The sequence below is a fragment of the Pogoniulus pusillus genome, chromosome 6 (assembly GCF_015220805.1).
Source record: "Pogoniulus pusillus isolate bPogPus1 chromosome 6, bPogPus1.pri, whole genome shotgun sequence".
Lineage (NCBI taxonomy): Eukaryota > Metazoa > Chordata > Aves > Piciformes > Lybiidae > Pogoniulus > Pogoniulus pusillus.
Genome location: NC_087269.1, coordinates 24,435,476 through 24,456,069, shown reverse-complemented (window position 1 = coordinate 24,456,069; position 20,594 = coordinate 24,435,476). Strand labels below are relative to the sequence as shown.

Here is a 20,594-nt window from a genome sequence, read left to right as displayed (position 1 = left end):
GGTTAAGGAGCAAGGTTAGTGGCAGGCAAGGTTAAGGACATGCAGCTCAGTCAAAGCCCAGCCCGAAAAAGTGAAGACAAAATGGCGAGAAGTGTTATCTAGTGTTTGCCCTTCTTGTTCCCATACCTCTCAGCGAGACTCTGAGGGAAGGAGACATCACCATTGTTTTCCTTTTCACAGCCAATTATCTGCTTTTTCTCACCAAAACATTCTAGCCTGCTTCAAACTAGCACACCAGGGGTGGTGTTAGGAGCACTAGGGGCGGTATTAGGAGTACCAGGGGTGGTGTTAGGCATTGCCAGGGGTGGTGTTAGGAGTACTAGGGGTTGTGTTAGGAGTACCAGGGGTGGTGTTAGGAGTTGCCAAGGGTGTCCATGACCAAAGATAATGGTGCTGCAGTGAGTGTCAGGAGGATCCAGGAGGATCTGATGGATGTTCAAAGGGTGATGACAAGAGGGCCAAGTTCAGCTTGTAGAATAGAATCATAGAATCAGTCAGTTCCAATGACCCTGCCATGAGCAGGGACACCCTATCCTAGAGCAGGCTGCACACAGCCTCAGCCAGCCTGGCCTTAAACACCTCCAGCCGTGGGGCCTCAACCACCTCCCTGGGCAACCCAGTCCAGCCTCTCACCACTCTCATGCTCAGCAACTTCCTCCACACCTCCAGGCTGACTCTCCCCACCTCCAGCTTTCCCCCCAGTTCTGTCACTAGGTAAAGAGGAGCAGCTGTTGTTTTGATGGAAAGGACAAAGGGGTGGGGGGTAGGGGAACTTAGGGGTAGTGCCTAGGAAATGCAAAAGACTATCAATGAATACATGTCCAGCTAATGCAAGGCTCTCCAGTGCTTACCCTATGTAAGCATTACCACCTGTGTGCCTCCAGCCATTTTGTTACATGCTCTGCACTGTTTGCCTTTGCTCTATAATGAACCTTTCATACTTAAACTTTACAGTGAGTTTGTTCCTCACAGGTGCTGTATAGCAGAGGAGTTGGCCCTTGGGCTGGCCCCCATGTCACAGCTCATTGCTAGGCTATTGCTAGACTCGGCTAGAGCCAAACAGACTCGGGCTCGGCTAAGCTCAGGTAGGTAGCTGCTTGCCAGTGCGGGGCAAGCCCTTTTAGTCCCTTGGCTGGGTTCAAGAGAGGTGGGCAGGGGCAGTGCCTGCCACTCATTAGGGAGGTGAGTTGCCAGCTCCATGCAGTGTAAAGGCACTCAAGGCAGAACGGGCAGCATGGGAAATGGACTCATGGTGTATGTGTTAAGAACAGGAGGCTCATGGCAGGATCAAGGCAAAGGGCACTGGGCGCTTGGTGACTCGCCAGTGGCACACATTTATAAAGCATGGCAAACCCTACTGACCTGCAAAATGAACCCCCAAATGTCCTCCTTGGAGTGAAGCACCCAAAGCTGAACCTGGCACCCTCAGCAGTGCACAATCCCTGACCTGCTCCTGCTGACCAAACCTGTGATAACAGGAGCCCAACAGCACCACGCCCACGTGGAGACAGGTGACAAGAGCTGTCCCTCAAGGGTCTGTACTGGGACCAGTGCTCTTCAACACCTTCAGCAGCAACACAGACAAGGACACTGAGGCACCCTCAGCAGCTCTGCAGGTGACAGCAGGCTGAGTGGTGTGGTTGGTAAGACTGAAGGCTGGGATGGCATCCAGAGGGACCTGGACAGGCTGCAGAGCTGGGCTGAGGACAGCCTCAGGAGGTGCAGGAAGGCCAAGGGCAAGGTCCTGCATCTAGGTCTAGGCAACCCTTGGTATCAATCCAGGCTGGGGGTGATGGGAGCAGCCCTGCAGAGAAGACCTTGAGGGTGCTGGTGGGGGAGAAGCTGGGCAGGAGCCAGCAATGGGCACTGGCAGCCCAGAAGGGCAGTGGCAGCCTGGGCTGCATCCAAAGCAGTGTGGGCAGAGATGGAGACAGGAGATCCTGCCCCTCTGCTCTGCTCTGGGCAGACCTCCCCTGCTCTGCTGTATCCAGATATGGAGCCCTCAACACAGGAAGGACTTGGACCTGATGGAGAGGGTCCAGAGGAGATCACAAAGATATCAGAGGTCCTCTGCTACAGGACAGGCATTTGGGCTGTTGAGGCTTGGAGCCTTCAGTTTGGCTATACAAGAGAGGCTTCAGCACAGATAGGGACCTGCTGGAGCAGGACCAGAGGAGGCCACGACAATGCTGGTGGGGCTGGAAGAGCTCTGCTATGGGGACAGGCTGGGAGAGTTTGGGGCTGTTCAGTCTGGGGAAGGCTCCAGGCAGACCTTAGAGCTGCATTTCAGTATCTGAGAGGACCTGCAGGCAGGCTGGGGAGGGACTGTTTAGAAGGGACTGTGCGGATAGGCTGAGAGCAATGGTTTGGAAGAGGAGCAGGGCAGATGTAGGTTGGACATCAGGAGGGAGTTGTGCCCAGTGAGGGTGAGGAGAGACTGGCATAGGCGACCCAGGGCTGTGCTTGAGGCCATCCCAGGAGATGCTGAAGTGTCCCTGTGCAGCCTGCTCCAACTGGAGGTATCCCTGCTGAGTGCAGAGGCATTGTCCACAATGCCCTTTGAGGTTCCCTTCCAACCCAATGCAATTTGTATGCCATTGGGCCCCTCCTCCAGACTGGGCAGCATCCAGAGCTCAATGCTCTCCCGGCCCAGACTCCTGTCCAGAAGTAGTGTGCTTACCCCAAAGCAGGGCTCTGCCGGGGAGGGAAGCAGAGCAGGTGCAGCAAGGTGCATGCAGTAAAGTCAGACACTGGAGTGCAGGATTCAGCAGATTCCATTTAATAGCATGTGCATTTATCCATACATTTACTCATGGCAATGCTTCGGATGTGCGTGAGGCCAGGCCTTGAAAAATCTACTCCTGCCTTGACGTCTGGGAGCGGGAATTCTCTGGAGCAACATCTGGGGTGGCTCTGCCTTTGTTAGGAAAGCACTGCTGCCCACCCAGCTGCAACGCTAACCAGGTGAGTGAAGGCTGAGCAGGCAGAGCTGACCTCTGCATCTCGCAGGCAGCTCTGCAAGTCCTGCTGCCAAAGGGGTTTGGGGTGTTAAGAAATGCTCTTCTGGCCAAGGAGGCAGAGAAATGGTGAGGACTGAGTCAGTCGTGGGCAGCATCCCAAGCAATAGCCAGGCAAAGCAGCACAAGTTAGGTAGGAGGATATGGGTGTTGCACCCCATCCATTCTCCAGGGAAGAACTGACCATGGCTGTGGAACAGGGCAGGGAAGAAGAGATAAACCACACCCCTCCCCCCAAAAAACAAGAAAATAAACTGAAGAACTCCCACTTTCAGTGCCCCAAACTCAGGGAAATGTCCCTTTTTGGCTGGGGTGGGTCTGTTTTGGCATTTCAGACACAGACTGGGCTGATGGGTGGCAGGCCCTGCAACGTGCCGCATCCCAGCAGGTTTTTGCCGGGGGTAGATTTTTCAAGCCCTGGTGATGGCTCCCAAGAAGGCTTCTCCCACCCTCTCCCACATGACCAGAATCTGTTTGCATAGCATTTAGTTCAGATAAGGCACTGTTTTGCCCCAAACAGCAAATTCCAGACCAACAGAGTTTCCATACAGTCCGAGTTGGATGGCCTATGAGTGCAACCGAGATGGGACAGAAGAGGCAGGGCTTGGGAAGCAAAACCAAAGAGTTGAGCCAGTTTTCCATGGAGACTGAAGATGAAGAAGATGAAGGAAACTTCCATTTGTCAAAAGCCTCTTTTATTTTTTGTTTTCTCCTTCGCCCTTCTTGGTTTACAATACAAAGATCACCTCGTGAGTACACCACAGGGAAAAAATAAACCCTACAGAAGAGAACTCTGCTTCACGGGAAATACAGAATGGACATATATGTATATATATATATATAGAGTTATTTAGTTATCTCTTATTTAACCAAACCAAAACAACCCCTAAACAAACAAAAAACCCACCCCCAAACTTTTTCTTGCTCTGCACCTTGAGCAAGTGTAAGGATGGAATCCTTTCCCCCAGCAGGGTTGGGAGGGGTAGAACTAAAAAACCCCTCCTCTAGGCAGCTTCTGCGGGAGGTTTTTCAGGAAATCAGCTCCTCTCTGTTGTTTGGCGACAAGGTGGGATGGAGGGGACAACAAAAAGGTTGGGTCATTCACTCGGTGATCAGTGGGAAGATTGGTACAAAAAGCATGGCTGTTTGGCTTTGGGAAACAGAGCCACCCAGCAGATGACCCACGCGATGCCTTTGGGCTTGACTCACCCACAACGTGTGAGCCAGGTCAGGCCACAGGATCACAGGCTGTTAAGAGGTTGGAAAGGACCTCCACAGATCATTGAGTCCATGCCCCTGCCAGAGCAGGACCATAGAATCTAGCTCAGGTGGCACATGAACACAACCAGACTGGGTTGGAAATTCTCCAGAGACTCCACAACCTCTCTGGGCAGTCTGTGCCAGGACTCTGTGATCCTTACAGTCAAGAAGTTCTTCCTCATGTTGAGGTGGAGCTTCCTGTGCTGTAGTTTACATCCATTGCCCTTGTCCTGTGCCAGGGCACAAGTGAGCAGAGGCTGTCCCTACCCCTTCCTTCCTGGCCCCCAGCCTTCAGACACTTAATAGATGTTGATCAGGTCCCCTCTTGGCCACCTTCTCTCCAGACTGAACAGCCCCAGGGCTCTCAGCCTGTCCTCATAAGGCTCTTTGCATTTGTTTTTCTTCTTTGTTTGTGGCCAGCTCTGGAGTCCTCCCCACAAAATGAGGCATGGAGCTGCTGGCCACAAAGACCATCAGAGGGCTTGGGAGCACCTCTGCTGTGGAGAGGGACAGGCTGGGAGAGTTGAGGCTGTTTGTTTTTCCCTACAGGTGGTGGCTCGGAGGCGCTAAAGCAAATTTCCAGTTAAATTTAGCTAGAAATGCAAAACCCAACCCCCCTCAAATCCCCTCCAAATAAAATAAAGTCATTATACAGTATATATAGAATTCTGCTCTGGTGGAATACTTCTTTTTGAAATAAAAAACACTGAAGACTGCCTACTGACCCTACACTCGAGACAAGAAAGGCACTAGGAACGTGGACAAAGCTCTCCCTCTCCCTCCTTGGAAGCAGCCTCTCTACAGGTTGCCTCTTGCTGTCCTCTGGCAAGTAAAAATCTCCTCTGCTTTTCATTTTTAAATTGTCTTCATACACAGTTTGAAAAATAAAGTTAGGAAATATTTAGAAAATCACTTTACAATATTTTAATCTCTCTTTTGTTTATAATATACTTTAAAATTTCTCTTCCTTTTAAAAATTTTTTTTTCTCTTTATCACTTTTTATCATTTTTTTCCTTTTTTCATTTTCTTTCCTTTTTATCATTTTTCCTCTTCTTTTTTCCTTTTTCTTCTCTTTTTCCCTTTTTTCCTCTTCTTTTTTTCCTCTCTTTCAGTCTCTTTTCTCTTTCTTCCCTCTCTTTTCCTATCTCTTTTTTCTTTTTCCCTCTTTTTAATTTTTTTCCTCTTTTCTTCTCTTTTTTCCTCTTCTTTTTTCTCTCTTTCTTCTCTCTTTTTCCCTCTCTTTTTGTCTTTTTCTCTTTATTTTCCCCCCTTTTTTCTTTTCCTTGTATTTTTCTGTTGTTGTGGCTCTTGCACTTCTTGACACAATCACGGCAGCTGCTACAGAGCCAAAGCTCTCCCAACCCTCCCTGTGTCTCTCACCTCTGGCGGCAGGCCTGGCGCGATAGGTAGAAAGATTTCTCCTTTTGACCCAAGGCAGGTTTAGTTTGGTTAAGAAACCTTCGTTAAGAGTCATTGGCTAGAAAATGGCTTACAGCCCAATCTTTGGGGCAACAGATATGAAAAGTTATGTTTTCCCAAGAAAATAAGATGCTTTATTTCCCAGACATTGACTGGAAAGACCAGAACTGATATGGTATAAAAGCTTTTGTCGAGGCTGTCGCATCAGATAGAAAGGAAGGTGGCAGATGGGGGAATGCAAATCCCAGCTCTCCCGACAAGAAAGGTCCTAACAGTGCACCAGAAAAGTTCAGTTCTCTTTTATTGTTGGCCAACGCAGATCCTTTGGAGAGAAAAAGAAAGATCACAGTGCTCACCAGGTAACTCAATAGGTTGAGTCAAGGGGAAGTGGTAAAAGAAAGGGGTTGAGGGAGCAGTTGATTTCTCATATGGCATCTTCTGGGAGGGAGTTGTGAGCGCCTGGGACAGGTCCTCCCCACTGTGCTCGTGCCGTCCGCCCGCCCGCCTGTCCGTCTGTCCGTCGTTACGTGGCGGTCACCAGCCGGCTGTATTTCACCTGCCGGCCCCGCTGCAGCACTGGCCAGGGAAAGGGCCAGTGGTAGGAGCGAGGTACAATGCCTTGCACATTCTTTTCAAAGTACTGGAAGGGTTTGTACCACCAGACCCTTGCCAGGAGGTTAGTTTGGGAAGCTTCTTTTAGCACCTAGGCAAAGAGAAGCAGAACAAGAGGAGGGTTAGAAGACAGCGTACGGCTCACTAGCACCCGTTCACAGCACGCCACATAATCCTTCACCTTGGAAAAGACCCCTAGGATCATAAAGTCCAACCAGTGGATCATGCTTGGAGCTGCTTCCAGAACCCTAGAAACACCTCCTAAACAGGTCTGCATGAACAAGGATCATGAGAAGCCAAGCTACTTTTCCACAAGCTCCCTGAGCACAGCAGACAATGCTTCCAAGTGAAGCTCGCCCTTGTTTCCAAGACCTCTGCTGGTCAACAGTCCCACAGAAGAAGAACGAATGGCCCAAAATCTCAGTTTCTCCTTCTTTGGGAATGAAAAATAACCCAGTCCAAAGCACAGTTGTTTCCAGAAGCACCTCTGAAATTACCTGCAGCTCAAGAGTCACACTGGAGTCTCGTGGGTGTCTACAGAGCAATGCGCAAGGCATGGCTCAACCCAGCTGGAGGAGGTAACAAACCCTGCCCACTACACACTCTCAAGCTGCCCTCACCCAACCTTTTGGTTCTCCAGCCATAAGTAAGCCACAGCTGAGACACAGGAAGTGGGTGAGAACCCAGGGAGTTATCCAACTACCACTAAATCAATCCAGCACAAAGTGCAAGCAGAAGGCTTATCGACTCACCCCTCTACCCACAGCAAATTAACCCACTTCAGCCCTCAGTGGGCTTCTACCGAGAAGCCGAAGATCAGGCACAGCCCTCTGCACACGGAGCAGCACCAGGAAGGACAGAGCAGCACCTACATGTGTGCTCAGGGCTTGGAATTTCCCAACATCTCAGCACCCTAGGGAAGCAACCCTGAGCCACTTCATGAGTCACGTTATGCAAAACAGGTGTCTTTCCATAAAGGAAAGCAAAGGGCTCCCTGGGAAGCAAGTCCTCCTCAGCACTCAGGATCATCCTGACTTCAGTAGCTGCCAGACTGGAGGCAAGACCATTTGGCACCATGATCTCACACAGACCCAGACTAAACCACAAGTGCGGAGGTCACTCTGGTGCTTTATGACAACAGTTACAAGGTCTGGGTACAGAATGATATCAAACACAGCATCCCAGCATTGGAAGGGACCTCTGGGGATCAGACAGTCCAACCCCCCTGCTAAAGCAGGGCACCCACAACAGCTTGCCCAGGAGCATAATGCCCAGGGGCAGTTGGAAGCTCTCCAGACAAAGAGATTCCACAACCTCTCTGGGCAGCCTGCTCCAGGCCTCCAGCACCCTCACACCAAACAACTTTCTCCTCCTGTTCACATGGAACCTCCTGGATGCCACTTTGTGCCCACTGCCCCTTGGCCTGGCCCTGGACACCACTGACAGGAGCCTGGCCCCAGCCTCTCGTCCCCCACAGCTCCTTTAGCTCTTGCTGAGCATTGCTCAGCTGCCCTCTGGGGCTGCTCTTCTGCAGGCTCTCAGCCCCAGGGCTCTCAGCCTTTGCTGCTCACCGAGCTGCTCCAGGCCCCTCAGCCTGGTTGTACTCAGCCAACGATGCCTCTTTCTGTCCTGCAAGCCCAGTGTGGGGGGCAAGAGAGGGATGCTCCACAAGGCACCTCTGAGTCCACTCCTACTCCCGCAGATGCTCCTCACACACCACCACCTGCCAGCAAGCACAGAAGCAAAGAGTGGGACAAACTCACTTGCTGGTTGGCCATTGTGTGATACCACCAGAAAAGTCTTGTAGTGATGTAGTAAGCCACCACCACGTCCACAGTGTAGTGGTCATGAGCAAGGAGGATGCAGAACATCCCTAACATGCTGAGTGCCCAGCAAAGCCAGTGGTACCACCAGAGCCGCCGTGGGGAATCTGGAAGGAAGCAGAGGCAAGGGTTACTTCAGAGCAGCTGGTCAGCAGCACACAAGAACCTTGCTGCCATGAGCAGAGGACTTGGGCTGCAGTCCTGTGGAGGGGACTATGATGCCTGCTGAGCTCACAAAAGAAGCATCCTTTCCTTCAGGTGTGACCTGGGGGCAGTCAGAGCCTTAGCAAATGGAAAGGCAATGGATGTAAACTACACAGGAAGTAAAGCACAGGATGTAAAGCACAGGAAGTTCCACCTCAACATGAGGAAGAACTTCTTTACTCTAAGGGCCCCAGAGCACGGGAACAGGCTCCCCAGAGAGATTGCAGAGTCTGCTTCTCTGGAGACTTTCAAGACCCATCAAGATGAGTACTGTGTGACACTCTATGGTCCTGCTTTGGCAGGAGAGTTGGACTTGAAGATCTCCAGAGGCCCTTCCAATCCTTAATATCCTGTGAACTCATTGAGTAGCAGACCCAAGCTCTGATCTTGCAATTGTTTTGGTTGGAAGAGACCTTTCAGATCAGCAAGTCGTTAACCCAGCACTGCCAGGTCACCTCTAACCCATGTTCCTCAGCACTACACCTACAGAACTTACAAATACCTTCAGGGATGGGAGGACTCACCACCTCCCTGAGCAGCCTGGGGCAGGCCTTGACAACCCTTCAGGGGAAGACATTGATCCTCATGTCCAACCTAAACCTACCCCAGTGCAACCTGAGGCCATTTCCTCTTGTCCTGTCACTAGTTATTTTAGAGAAGAAACCAACTTCCACCTGGCTTCAATCTTCCTTCAGGAAGGTGTAGGAGACATCTCCCCTCAGCCTCCTCTTCTCCACACTGCACACCCCCAGCTCCCTCAGCTGCTCCTCCCCAGCCCTCTTCTCCAGACCCTTCCCCACCTTTGTTGTTCTTCTCTGCACCAGCTCCAGCCCCTCAATGTCCTTCAGGGATTGAGGGCCCCACAACTGAAGCCAGCATTCAAGGTGTGGCCTCAGCAGTGCTGAGCACTTCACCTGGCCAGGAAAACCAAATGAATTGTACTTCATTACTGCCCCTATGCAGATGGCAACCTGCTCTCTGTGCCTTGAATAACGTGTGTCCTTCATAGCCTGGCTGTTGCACAGTGCACCACTGCCTGAACTGGGAGACAATCACACATGCACAGACTGCACTGGGTTGGAAGGGACCCTCAAAGGGCATCTTGTCCACCCCCTCTGCAGGCAGCAAGGGCACCTCCAATTAGAGCAGGCTGCACAGGAATACATCCAGGCTCATCTTGAATGACTTGAGGTATGGGGCCTCAACCACAGCCCTGGACAAACTGTTGTAGTGTTCCACTGCCCTCCTGGTCCAGAACTTGCTTCTAACATCCAATCTAAATCTGCTCTGCTCTCATTTCAAACCACTGCCCCTCATCCTGTCACGGCAGGACTTTGGTAACAGTCGCTCTCCATCCTCCTTGTAGCCACTTTCAGGCACTGGCAGGCAGCTCTAAGGTTCCCCTGAAGCCTTCTCTTCTCCAACCCAAGCATCCCCAGCTCCCTCAGCCTGTCCTCATAGTAGAGCTGCTCCAAGCCCCTATTCATTTTCGTAGTCTCCTCTGGACCTTCTCCATCAGGCCAATATCCTTCCTGTGTTGAAGGCTCTGTATCTGGCCACAGCACTGCAGCTGAGGTCTGCCCAGAGCAGAGGAACAGGATCCCCTCTGTCCATCTCTGCCCATGCTGCAAGGGGGTGGTCTGGATGAGCTTTCGAGGTCCCTTCCAGCCCCTGACATTCTGTGAGTCAGTGATTCTCTCCCACCAGCACCCCCAAGGCCTTCTCTGCAGGGCTGCTCTCAATCTCATCACCCCCAGCCTGGATTGATACCAAGGCTTGCCCATACCTAGGTGCAGGACCTTGTCCTTGGCCTTCCTGCACCTCCTAAGGCTGTCCTCAGCCCAGCTCTGCAGCCTGTCCAGGTCCCTCTGGATGCCCTCCTATCCTTACCAACCACACTACTCAGCCTGCTGTCACCTGCAGAGCTGCCGAGGGTGCCTCAGTCCCCCTTTCTCTGTCATTGCTGAGGGTATTGAAGAGCAGGTGTCCCAGTACAGACCCTTGAGGGACAGCTCTTGTCACCTGTCTCCACGTGGACGTGGTGCTGTTGGGCTCCTGTTGAAATGCCATTCACCAGACAGGTTGCCATCAAGGTTTCAATTATATTCTAAATCTAATGTTTTGGAAACCAAACTCTGAACCTCTGTGTGTCAGTGATTTGTCCACTCTCCCAATGCTTCTATTTGTGAACTTTGAAGTTCACAAAATCATAGAATGGAAGTGACCTTAAAGAGCATCCAGTTCCAACCCCCTGCCACGGGCAGAGACACCTCTCCCTAGAGCAGGTTGCTCAAGTTCTATTATTGTTATTTAACTGAATCCAGTGAAATAAATCTGAATCTTCTATTTGACTACAGAAGAATTCTTCATCCATCAAGGAGCTCTCCAGGGGGTTGAGAATGCCTGGAGGGCAGCAAGGGACTTACACTCTTTGATGAACAAGTAAGTGAGAGTTAAGATGACAGTGTGACCGCTGTACAGGTAGTCCCCACACATGTTGTGGGATCCTGTGATGGACAAGCCTCCGCCGGCAATCAGCTTCATGATCCTCCGCAGGTGAGATTCCCAGTCTCCAAACAGCTGGGGGAAGAGCAAAACACAACACAAAACACCACAGTGAAACACCAGAGCTGACTTGATGCAGTTTAAAGACCTGCTGCTAGCCAGCAACTTTGTCTTTCAGTTGCTCTTTTTGCTTTCAGGCACAAGGTTTTTCCCCCTGTAAATGCAACATCCCAAAGGACTGACTTCCTGCCTGTGCTCTCAGCACACACAGCTCTCCACAGCTGCCTGAAAGGAGGTTGGAGCCAGGCTAGGGGGTGAGGAGATTGAAAGCAGCCCCACAGAGAAGCTGAGCAGGAGCCAGCAATGGGCACTGGCAGCCCAGAAGAGCAGTAGCAGCCTGGGCTGCATCCAAAGCAGTGTGGGCAGAGACGGAGAGAGGAGATCCTGCCCCTCTGCTCTGCTCTGGGCAGACCTCCCCTGCACTGCTGTGTCCAGATACAGAGCCGTCAATACAGAAGGACTTGGACCTGATGGAGAAGGTCCAGTGGAGATCACAAAGAGATCAGAGGGCTGGAGAACCTCTGCTATGGTGACAGGCTGGAAGTGTTGGGGTTGTTCAGCCTGAACAAAAGAAGGCTGCAGAGAGACCTTAGAGCTACATTTCACTATCTGTAGGGGACCTTCAGACAGGCTGTTGAGGCTGGAGAAGGCTCCAGGCAGACCTTAGAGATGCACTTCAATATCTGAAGGTGACCTGCAGTCAGGCTGGGAAGGGACTGTTCAGAAGGGCCTGTGGAGATAGGCCGAGGGTTTGGAAGTGGAGCAGGGCAGATGTAGGTTGGACAGCAGGAAGGAAGGAGTTGTGCCCAGTGAGAATAGGGAGAGACTGGCACAGGCTACCCAGGGCTGTGCTTGAGGTCATCTCTGGAGACATTCAAGATCAGCCTGGATGTGTTCCTGTGCAGCCTGCTCTGGTTGGAGATGTCCCTGCTGCCTGCTGGGGGTTGGACAATAAAAGCTTTGAGGCATCAGTCTCTCTTCCTTCCTCTTCCCTCTGGAGAGCCTCTGGCACTCAGCTGGTGCCCATTCCAGCCCTGACCCTTGACAAGAGCTATTGAGTTCAGATCCTATTTGCTGCATGGGTGTACATGTGTATATGTAGCTCTGAACATCACATCCACACAGTGTGGATGAACAATGACTCTCAGAAAACCCTACGCATTCTGTAACAGTCCCAACAATGCATCTGCAGCAAGAGATTGAAACCATTCCCAGCTCCAGCATCAATGCCCTCACATTCTCTAAACATCTGCTTTCCCTTCTGTTCCAGTGGCACTGCACTCCAAAATAAATCATGCTTGACTTAATTCATCCTGCTGTTAACAGATGACAATCCAAAGGCAACCAAAGTGACCAAACTCCCCTGGCAACTGTGATCCTGGGCAAGCTGTCGTGGGTGCCCTGCTTTAGCAGCAGGCTTGTACTGGATGATCCCCAGAGATCCCTTCCAACTGCTACCATGCTGTGATTCTGTCAGTCTTAAGCCCACAAAGGAAGTGGATGCCATGGGATGAGCACAAGCAGGACATCTGGAGCGTTCCTGGGACCCATCAGGAAGGGGAAACCTGCGCTCTAAGGAGCAGCACTACAGGTGAGCTGCATCCTCACGTCATTTAGTGAGGTTTTAAAACCCACGGCAACAGTTTAGCAGCCAGAAGGAAACAGGTCCTTCAGGCTGAGTATGTTTTCCTTTGATTTTGAAGCTCAGTCTTGCTTTAAGAAGCAAGAGGGAACCACTAATTTCTGGCAGATTGAAACAGTGAAGCAGCAATTAACCATTTCCTGCTAATGGCTCCTTACAAAACGTTAAAAGGTTTCCCGAGCCCATGCTTCACAATTGTCTGTAACTCCAGCAGGTGTTACTGTTTCATCATAAATGCTCTGAGTTGAAAGGCACCTTAAAGACAATCCAGATCCAATCCCCTGCCATGGGCACCTCCCATCAGCACAGCTTGCTCAGGGCCTCATCCAGCCTGGCCTTCAGCACCTCCAGGGAGGGGGCAGCCACAGCCTCCCTGGGCAACCTGTGCCAGTGTCTCCTCACCCTCACTCCCAAGAATTTCTTCCTCATCTCCATGCTCAATCTGCCCTCTACTCATAGAGAGATTCCCAGAGGCCCCTCTGAGTCCTACAAGCATCTCTGAGTGCCCTCTGAGGCCTATGAGCCTTCCTAAGACCCCTCTGAGGTCTGTGAGCCTTCCTGAGAGCCCTGTGGCCTATAAACCTCTTTGAGCACCCTCTGAAGCCTCTTTGAGAGCTCTCTGATGCCTGTGAGGCTCCCTGAGCACCTCTGATGCCTGCAAGCCTCTCCGAGACCCCACTCCTTCTTTGGTTTGTTTCATTTCTAGCTTTCAAGTCCCTGGGCTGACTGGGGCAGTAGAAGGGCACACCATGGGCTTGTCTTCACCTGAGCCAGGGAGGGACTTGCCAAGGCTGTAACTCTCCATGACTGGCAGCTTTACTCACTTCAGCCTTGTGCCCCTGCTGTTTCCATGATATAATGGCTGACTGATCAAACACAACGTTGACTCCTCTCCTGCTTGCTCCCCTTTAGGAGGGACCTGGCTGCCTCCAAAAGCCACAGGTGACTGTGCTGGCGGCAGGGGCATGCAGCGTTTCGCTTCCTGCCACCTAGCCCGTGCCTGGGGACACTGCACTAAACTACCTCCTTCCTCCTGCTTAAATCCAGCCTCGGCACAGCCAGTCTCAGAGACAATCCACCATGGAGAAAGAGCTCATGTAGGCATCTTGTTCCCTACCACAGCAGCCCAGCCTGGAGCAGATTGTGGTAGATGCACGCTGCAGCAAGGACCACGTTTCACATGATCTGAGATGGATGCAATGCATTCCTGCCACATCTACAGCTCCAGCACATGAAGAACCCTTCAAGTTATCCATGGCACAGCAATGTGCCCTTGTAGCTATGAAGGCCAATGGCATCCTGGGATGCATCAAGAAGGGTGTGCCCAGCAGGTCAAGGGAGGTTGTCCTCCCCTCTCTGCTCTGATGAGACAACGCCTGAAACAGTGAATCCAGTTGTGGGCTCCTTGGTTCAAGAGAGACAGGGGTGTGCTGGAGAGAGGCCAATGGAGGCTACAAAGCTTCTGAGGAGCCTGAAACATCGCTGCTGTGAGGAAAGACTGAGAGCCCTGGGGCTTTTTAGTCTGGAGAAGGCTGAGAGAGTATCCTACGTCTATCAATACATGGGTTGGGTGTGAAGACGAAGGTTTCGGTCTCTCTTCAGTGGTGCTCAAGGACAGGGCAAGAAGCAACAGGTACAAGATGGCACACAGGAAGTTCCACTTCAACATAAAGAGAAACCTGCTTGGTGTGAGTGTGACAGAGCCTTGGGGCAGGCAGCCCTGAGATCACAGAATCATAGAATCAAGCAGGTTGGAAGAGACCTCCAAGCTCAGCCAGCCCAACCTAGCACCCAGCCCTGGCCAATCAACCAGACCATGGCACTAAGTGCCCCAGCCAGGCTTGACCATGGTCTAGCCTTGAGCTCTGTGGTAAAGGGTTGGACTTGATGATCTGTGAGGTCTCTTCCAACCCTGATAATATTGTGATACTGTGATACCTCCAGGTACAGCAACTCCACCACCTCCCTGGGCAGCCCATTCCAATGCCAATCACTCTCTCTGACAACTTCCTCCTCACATCCAGCCTAGACCTGCCCTGCCACAGCTTGAGGCTGTGTCCCCTTGTTCTGCTGCTGGGTGCCTGGCAGCAGAGCCCAACCCCACCTGGCTACAGCCTCCCTTCAGGGAGCTGCAGACAGCAATGAGCTCTGCCCTGAGCCTCCTCTTCTGCAGGCTGCACACCCCCAGCTCCCTCAGCCTCTCCTCACAGGGCTGTGCTCCAGGCCCCTCCCCAGCCTTGCTGCTCTTCTCCAAACACCTTCCAGCACCTCAACATCTCTCTTGTATTGAAGAGCCCACAACTGGACCCAGCACTCAAGGTGTGGCCTGAGCAGTGGTGAGCACAGGGGCAGAAGAACCTCCCTTGTCCTGCTGGCCACACTGCTCCTGAGCCAGCCCAGGATGCCATTGGCTCTGCTGCCCACCTGGGCACACTGCTGGCAATCTACCAGTAGCCTCAAGTTCCTTTCTGCCTGGCTTCCCTCAGCTACTCTGTCCCCAGCCTGTGAAGTCTCCTTCTTTGGAGACTTTCAAGACTCACTTGGATGTGCTCCTCTGTGACCTGCTCTAGGTAATCCTGCTCTGGTAGCAGGCTTGGACGCAATGATCTCTAGAGGTCCCTTTCAACATTCTGTGATTCAAGGCTGACTACAAGAATATTTCTTAAGCACCCCATGTCCCAGTCGCTTGGTTTCAGCCATGGCTTTCCCAAACCCATTTTTATCCTTCGTACAACAAACAGGAGCTGGTGCTAGATTGGGCAGGAGGTGGCAAGTCCTTGTGCTAACACAACTGCCAAAATGTATGCAGGGACAAATGACTGTGAAGGAGGCAGAGTTTCACCAGCCTCAGAAAAGTCTCCTTGGGCCATTTTCAGAATCAAATCATATAATAATGGAATAGCTGTTTGTGAAAGACCTTCACGGTCACTGGGTCCTACCAACCTTTATCATACATGGATTTGGCATACTGAAGTGTTTAGAAAGAAGTGAGTCACATGTGGCATCTCCACAGGTTGCTTCCAGTGCTTTAGTGGAGGCAGAAAAATGATTATGCAAGTGGATGAAAACACAACAGAAATTATGGGGATCAGTGTTTTGGGAAGAGTGCCAACACTGCCCCAAAGCAGCTGCCAACACCCTCACTGAATCATGGGTTAGGTGGAAAGGCACCTTAAAGATCATCCAGTTCCAACCCCCTCCCACTAGCCCAGGCTGCTCAAGGCTCCATGCAATCCACATTCATTGAGAGCAAAGCTGATCACCTGCTGAAGGCTAGCATCATAGAATGGCTTCCTTTGGACAGGACCTCAGAGATCATCTACTCCAACACTCCCCACCTCACCACTGGCAGGGATGCCTCTCAATTAGACTTAGTTGCCCAAGACCTTGTCCAACCTGGTCTTCAACACCTGCCAGGCAGGGGCATCCACAAGCTCCCTGGGCAATCTGTACCAGTGTCTCCCCACCCTCACTCTATAGAATTTCTCTCTAATCTTCAGTCTCAATCTCCCCTCTTTCCAGCTCCAAACCAATGCCTCTCACCCTGTCACTGCAACCTTTGTCAAAAGTCCATTCCTCAGCTCCACTCTAACCCTGCTCTCCCTCAGCTTCAAACCATTCCCCCCTCATGAACAGTCCCTCTGCAGCCTTCCTGCAGCATCCCTTCAGGCACTAGCAGGCAGCTCTAAGATACCGCTGGAGTCTTCTCCTCTCCAGGCTGAAGAGAAGTTTTCACCTGAGTAGCAGTTATGGAGGAAGTGCTGCTCAGAGTTCTGGTTTCAGAGCAGAGTGAAGGGGACTAGCCAGCGATGAGAAGCTGGGAAGGTGTGCAGGAGAAGCTTACCTTTGGAGAACACTTGAAATGCATGCCGGGTACAGGGAGCGTGGTGACATACATGGTGATACAGCGGTACAGGTACAGCGTGCCAACGATACAGAAAAACCTTCTGCTGATTATGGACCTGGGCAGCATCAGAAAAAAGAGAGGGGGAAAACCACAGAGGTCATTCAAAGCAATCAAAATATGCAAAACCAAATCAAATAACCCTCCAGCTGCTCAGGCTGCTTATGGCACTATCAGCTAACACCTGAGAAGGCTCAGCCACCCCACAAACATTCCCATGCTTCACAGGCCAGAGACATGAAAGCAATGATCCTGCCTAAGCAGGATCACCTAGGGCAAGGCACACAGGAACACATCCAGATGGGTCTTGAAAGCCGCCAGAGGAGACTCCAAAACCTCTCTGGGCAGCCTGCTCCAGGCCTCCAGCACCCTCGCATCAAACAATTTTCTCCTCCTGTTGAGTTGAAACTTTTTGTGCTTTGGTTTGTATCCACTGCCCTCTGTCCTGTCACTGGACACCACCAAACAGAGCCTGGCACCTTCATCCTGACACCCACCCCTCAGATATTTCACAGTATCACAGTATCACCAAGGTTGGAAGAGACCTCACAGATCATTAAGTCCAACCCTTTACCACAGAGCTCAAGGCTAGACCATGGCACCAAGTGCCACGTCCAACCTTGCCTTGAACTACCCCAGGGATAAGATTCCCTCTCAGGCTGTTCTTATCCAGGCTCAGGAGCCCCAGGGCTCTCAGACTTTACTCATAGCAGAGATTTTCCAGGTCCTTCAACACGCTTGTAGCTCTCCATTGGACTCTCTCCAGTAGTTCCCTGTCTCTCTTAAACTGGGAACCCCAAAACTAGACACAGTATTCCAGGTGTGGTCTTACCAGGGCAGAGTAGAGGGAGAGAAGAACCTTCCTAGACTGCTGGGCACACCCTCCTTGATGCATCCTAGAATGCCATTGACCCTCTTAGCCATGAGGGGACACTGCTGCCCACCTTGATTCCAAAGTCTTTCTCCATGGGGCTGCTTTCCAGCAGGATGAGCCCTGGTCTATACTGGTGCATGGGGTTATTCTTCCCCAGATGGAGGACTCTACATTGTCTTTATTGGAGTGCATGATTATGACCAGTTGGGGAATACAAAAGTTCCCAGACAAGACTCAAGTCCTAGCATTCTTCATTTGCTGCTCTTTTGAAGAGAGCACTCATTAAGAACAGGGTTACCACCCCATGGACCTCCTGCAAAGCTCCAAACTGGCCAGCTTGTCCGTTTGGAACAGCTTTAGGCAGAGCTCTTGCAGTGCAGAGCTGCATTCCTGGAGGAGTCTGACTCTGTGGGGCCAGATGAGTAACAGCTCAAGTAAATTCTGTGCTAGTTTGAAGCTAGCTAGAATGTTTTGGTGAGAAGAACTAGATTCCAGGCTGTGAAAGGAAAACAATGGTGATGTCTACTTCACTCATAGACTTGCTGAGATGTATAGGAACAAGAAATAAAAACACAGATAACCACTCTCGCTTGGGCTGCTGGCTGAACTGCATCTTACTCTCTAACCTCACCCTCCATTTTGGACTAATCCACTTTGCTTCCTAACCCCCTGGCCAAGCCTTTATTCTTCCTTGGGACTGGGGTAAGGTTGAGAGGAGCAGGGGGAAGGTGCAGGGGTGGTTGAGAGCCCCTCCTGGGGACTCAGGTTTCTGGGAGGGGAGTTGTGTTTCTGTATTACCTTTTACCTTGTATATTTCTGTCTATAACTGTATATACTGTAAATAGCTGCTTGTATATTGTGCCAGTTGTAAATATGAGCTTCATTCATATTCCCAGAGCTGTCTGAGTCTAGTCTGGGTGATTTCTAAAGTGTGGGGGGGCAGGGAACACCCAAACCATCATATCCTTTTATTTTGGCACCCAACATGGGACAAACTGATTTTGAGTGAGTGTTAATTAACTCTGGGAATCAGAATGAAACTAATGAAGTTATTTTACTTAGTGGGGGCTATTGTGTGGCCTGTTTTCTGTTTTCTTGTTTATAATTGGATCAAAGCCCAAACTGGTTATTTACTGTTTAATCTAATTTTGAAGAAGATCAAAGCTAAACTTACATCCATTTTTTGGTGTTGGGAGGATGTCATCCTTGGCTATATTGGTTTTAATGTCATTGAGTCTTTTACCAGTAATATTACATGGGCATTCACCAGTAACATTACAGGAAAAGGAACTATTAAATCTGCTTTATCTACAGCCTTAATGAGGGTAATACTTCCTAAAACTGAGATGGCAGACCCTAGTTCAGAATTTTATTCACATCAGACTGTGGCATTTCTGGTGTGTGTGATCTTAGGTCTTATAATTTTTGATTTTATAATAATTTTAACATGATTATGTGAGAAACTCGAGCGTGATGCCTTTAAGAACTAAAAAGAATCTGTGTCCCAGATGAAAGATAAACAATGTACCAGTGTAAATCGAAACAAAGGTAACTCGGGTACAGCAAGGAACAACCACAACACCTCCTCCCCTAGATTCTGGGAAGGCTGCCAATGTTCCTATCAAGAATGATAACATGGCAGGATGCCCAGGAGTACAGGGAAATAATAAAACTCAAGATGTTCCCTCAACTAGTAACAGTAACTCAGCCAGTTTGAATCCCCAGGCAGCAGACAAAAAAGACCCTACCTCTAAGGCAGATCTGAACTCCCAGGCCTCAGGCCAGACCCCCAGTAATTCAAACCTACCAGCAGACTCATCAAAGTCTGTCTCAGCACAGGCCATCTTGGCACCTGCCAAAGTGAAAGCTAAGACACAACATTTGACAAAGAGCGATTCAAAAGAGGATGTAAGAGAGGGGACCTCTGGTGAGCAAGAGGAGGAAGAGGAGACATATAGTCTTTGGGATTTGGTGAACATGCTCATATCCCAGTACTCTGATGAGAGGAGGGCTGTGAGGTTGGCTGCCAAGAAAGAGGATGGTTCCAATGAGTTTAAGAGTGCTATTAGGAAAGTTCTGTTTCTAGGCCATGGACAACCAGAACAACAAGAGGAAGAGGAGAAAGATGACATCCAGGATTCCAACGATCCACTCAGAGAGGTCAGGGAAGTTAGAAAGGAATACTCAAGGGAATCAAGAGACCTAAGATGGTTGGTGACATGCTGTACTACTGGTGCAAATGCCCTGCAGGTAGGAGACAAGTCTGCCAAGCAGCTAGGACCACTCACCAAGGAGTGGAAAAATACCTAGCAAGTCCTCTTGGTAAGGTTAGCTCATGGACACGCCTTCTGTTGGCTGTGGCTATGAGATATCCTTCCTGAGATGATCTGCCATGGGCAGCCAAGAAGTGGAACACCATTGAGCAGGGAATTAAGCTTCTGAAGGAGTTTACTGTGAAGGAAGTGCTCTGTGGAGATCATGGCACACATGAGCCTGATGACATTCTTCTTGGAACAGGTCTCATGAAGAAGCTTATTAAGCTTGCTCCTTCACCTATGCTAACATCTTGGCTAGCAGGTTTCTATCAAGGAGTGATAATGGAAGTTCTTTCACTGTTGGTGAATTCATTGACCAGCTCAGGCAGATAGAGGACAGCTTGTCACATTCTGCTATAATCTGTGCCATAAAAACTATGACCACACAGATGAAAGAGAGCATGAAAGAACTGAAGGAGAATTTCAGAAACATTTCCAACCTGGTAAAGGATACCATTCCTGCACCATCTGAATGGGTGCATGTTTCTGCCATCAGGAGCAGATGCCCACCTCCTGCAAGGCAATTCCAGCCCAGAAGGAGAAAAATTCCACCTGGACATCAGCAATCACGTGCGTCACTGTGGATAATTCTGCGTGATCAATACAGTGAGAACATGAACAAGTGGGATGGTCAACCTACTTCAGCTCTTTCAAAGAGAGTCAGAGAACTGCAGAGTGGCAGAAACAGAGGCAGCAATGCCAGAAAAGTAGCTGTCACTTCTCCAGCTCCCCAGAGCAACTGCAATTATTCCAACAATTGCAGTTTCTCTCACAACAGCACCAATCATTGTGTACACCCCACATGCCATGTTCAGCATTAGGGGTGCCCTGCCTCCAGCCAGGAGGAGGAAAGGGATAGTGGAGAGAACCGAATCTATGGGAATGTACTCATGAGGTGGCCTGGCAGTTCAAAAGTTCAGAAATACAGGGCTTTAGTTGACACAGGTGCTCAGTGTGC

General features: G+C 50.5%; 1 protein-coding gene across 6 annotated transcripts in view; it reads right to left on the bottom strand.

Moving 5' to 3' along the window:
- Positions 1 to 2,763: 2,763 nt before the first annotated feature.
- Positions 2,764 to 20,594, bottom strand: part of SGMS1 (sphingomyelin synthase 1) — a 134,552-nt gene continuing 116,721 nt past the window's right edge. For all 6 annotated transcript variants that reach the window (XM_064144994.1, XM_064144995.1, XM_064144998.1 and 3 more), the window contains 4 exons: positions 16,388 to 16,505; positions 10,763 to 10,916; positions 8,073 to 8,239; positions 2,764 to 6,400 (listed from right to left, as the gene is read on the bottom strand). In XM_064144994.1, the coding sequence (XP_064001064.1) occupies positions 6,221 to 6,400; positions 8,073 to 8,239; positions 10,763 to 10,916; positions 16,388 to 16,505 (619 nt within the window). In that variant the 3' untranslated portion in view covers positions 2,764 to 6,220. The remainder of the gene's footprint in view (positions 6,401 to 8,072; positions 8,240 to 10,762; positions 10,917 to 16,387; positions 16,506 to 20,594) is intronic.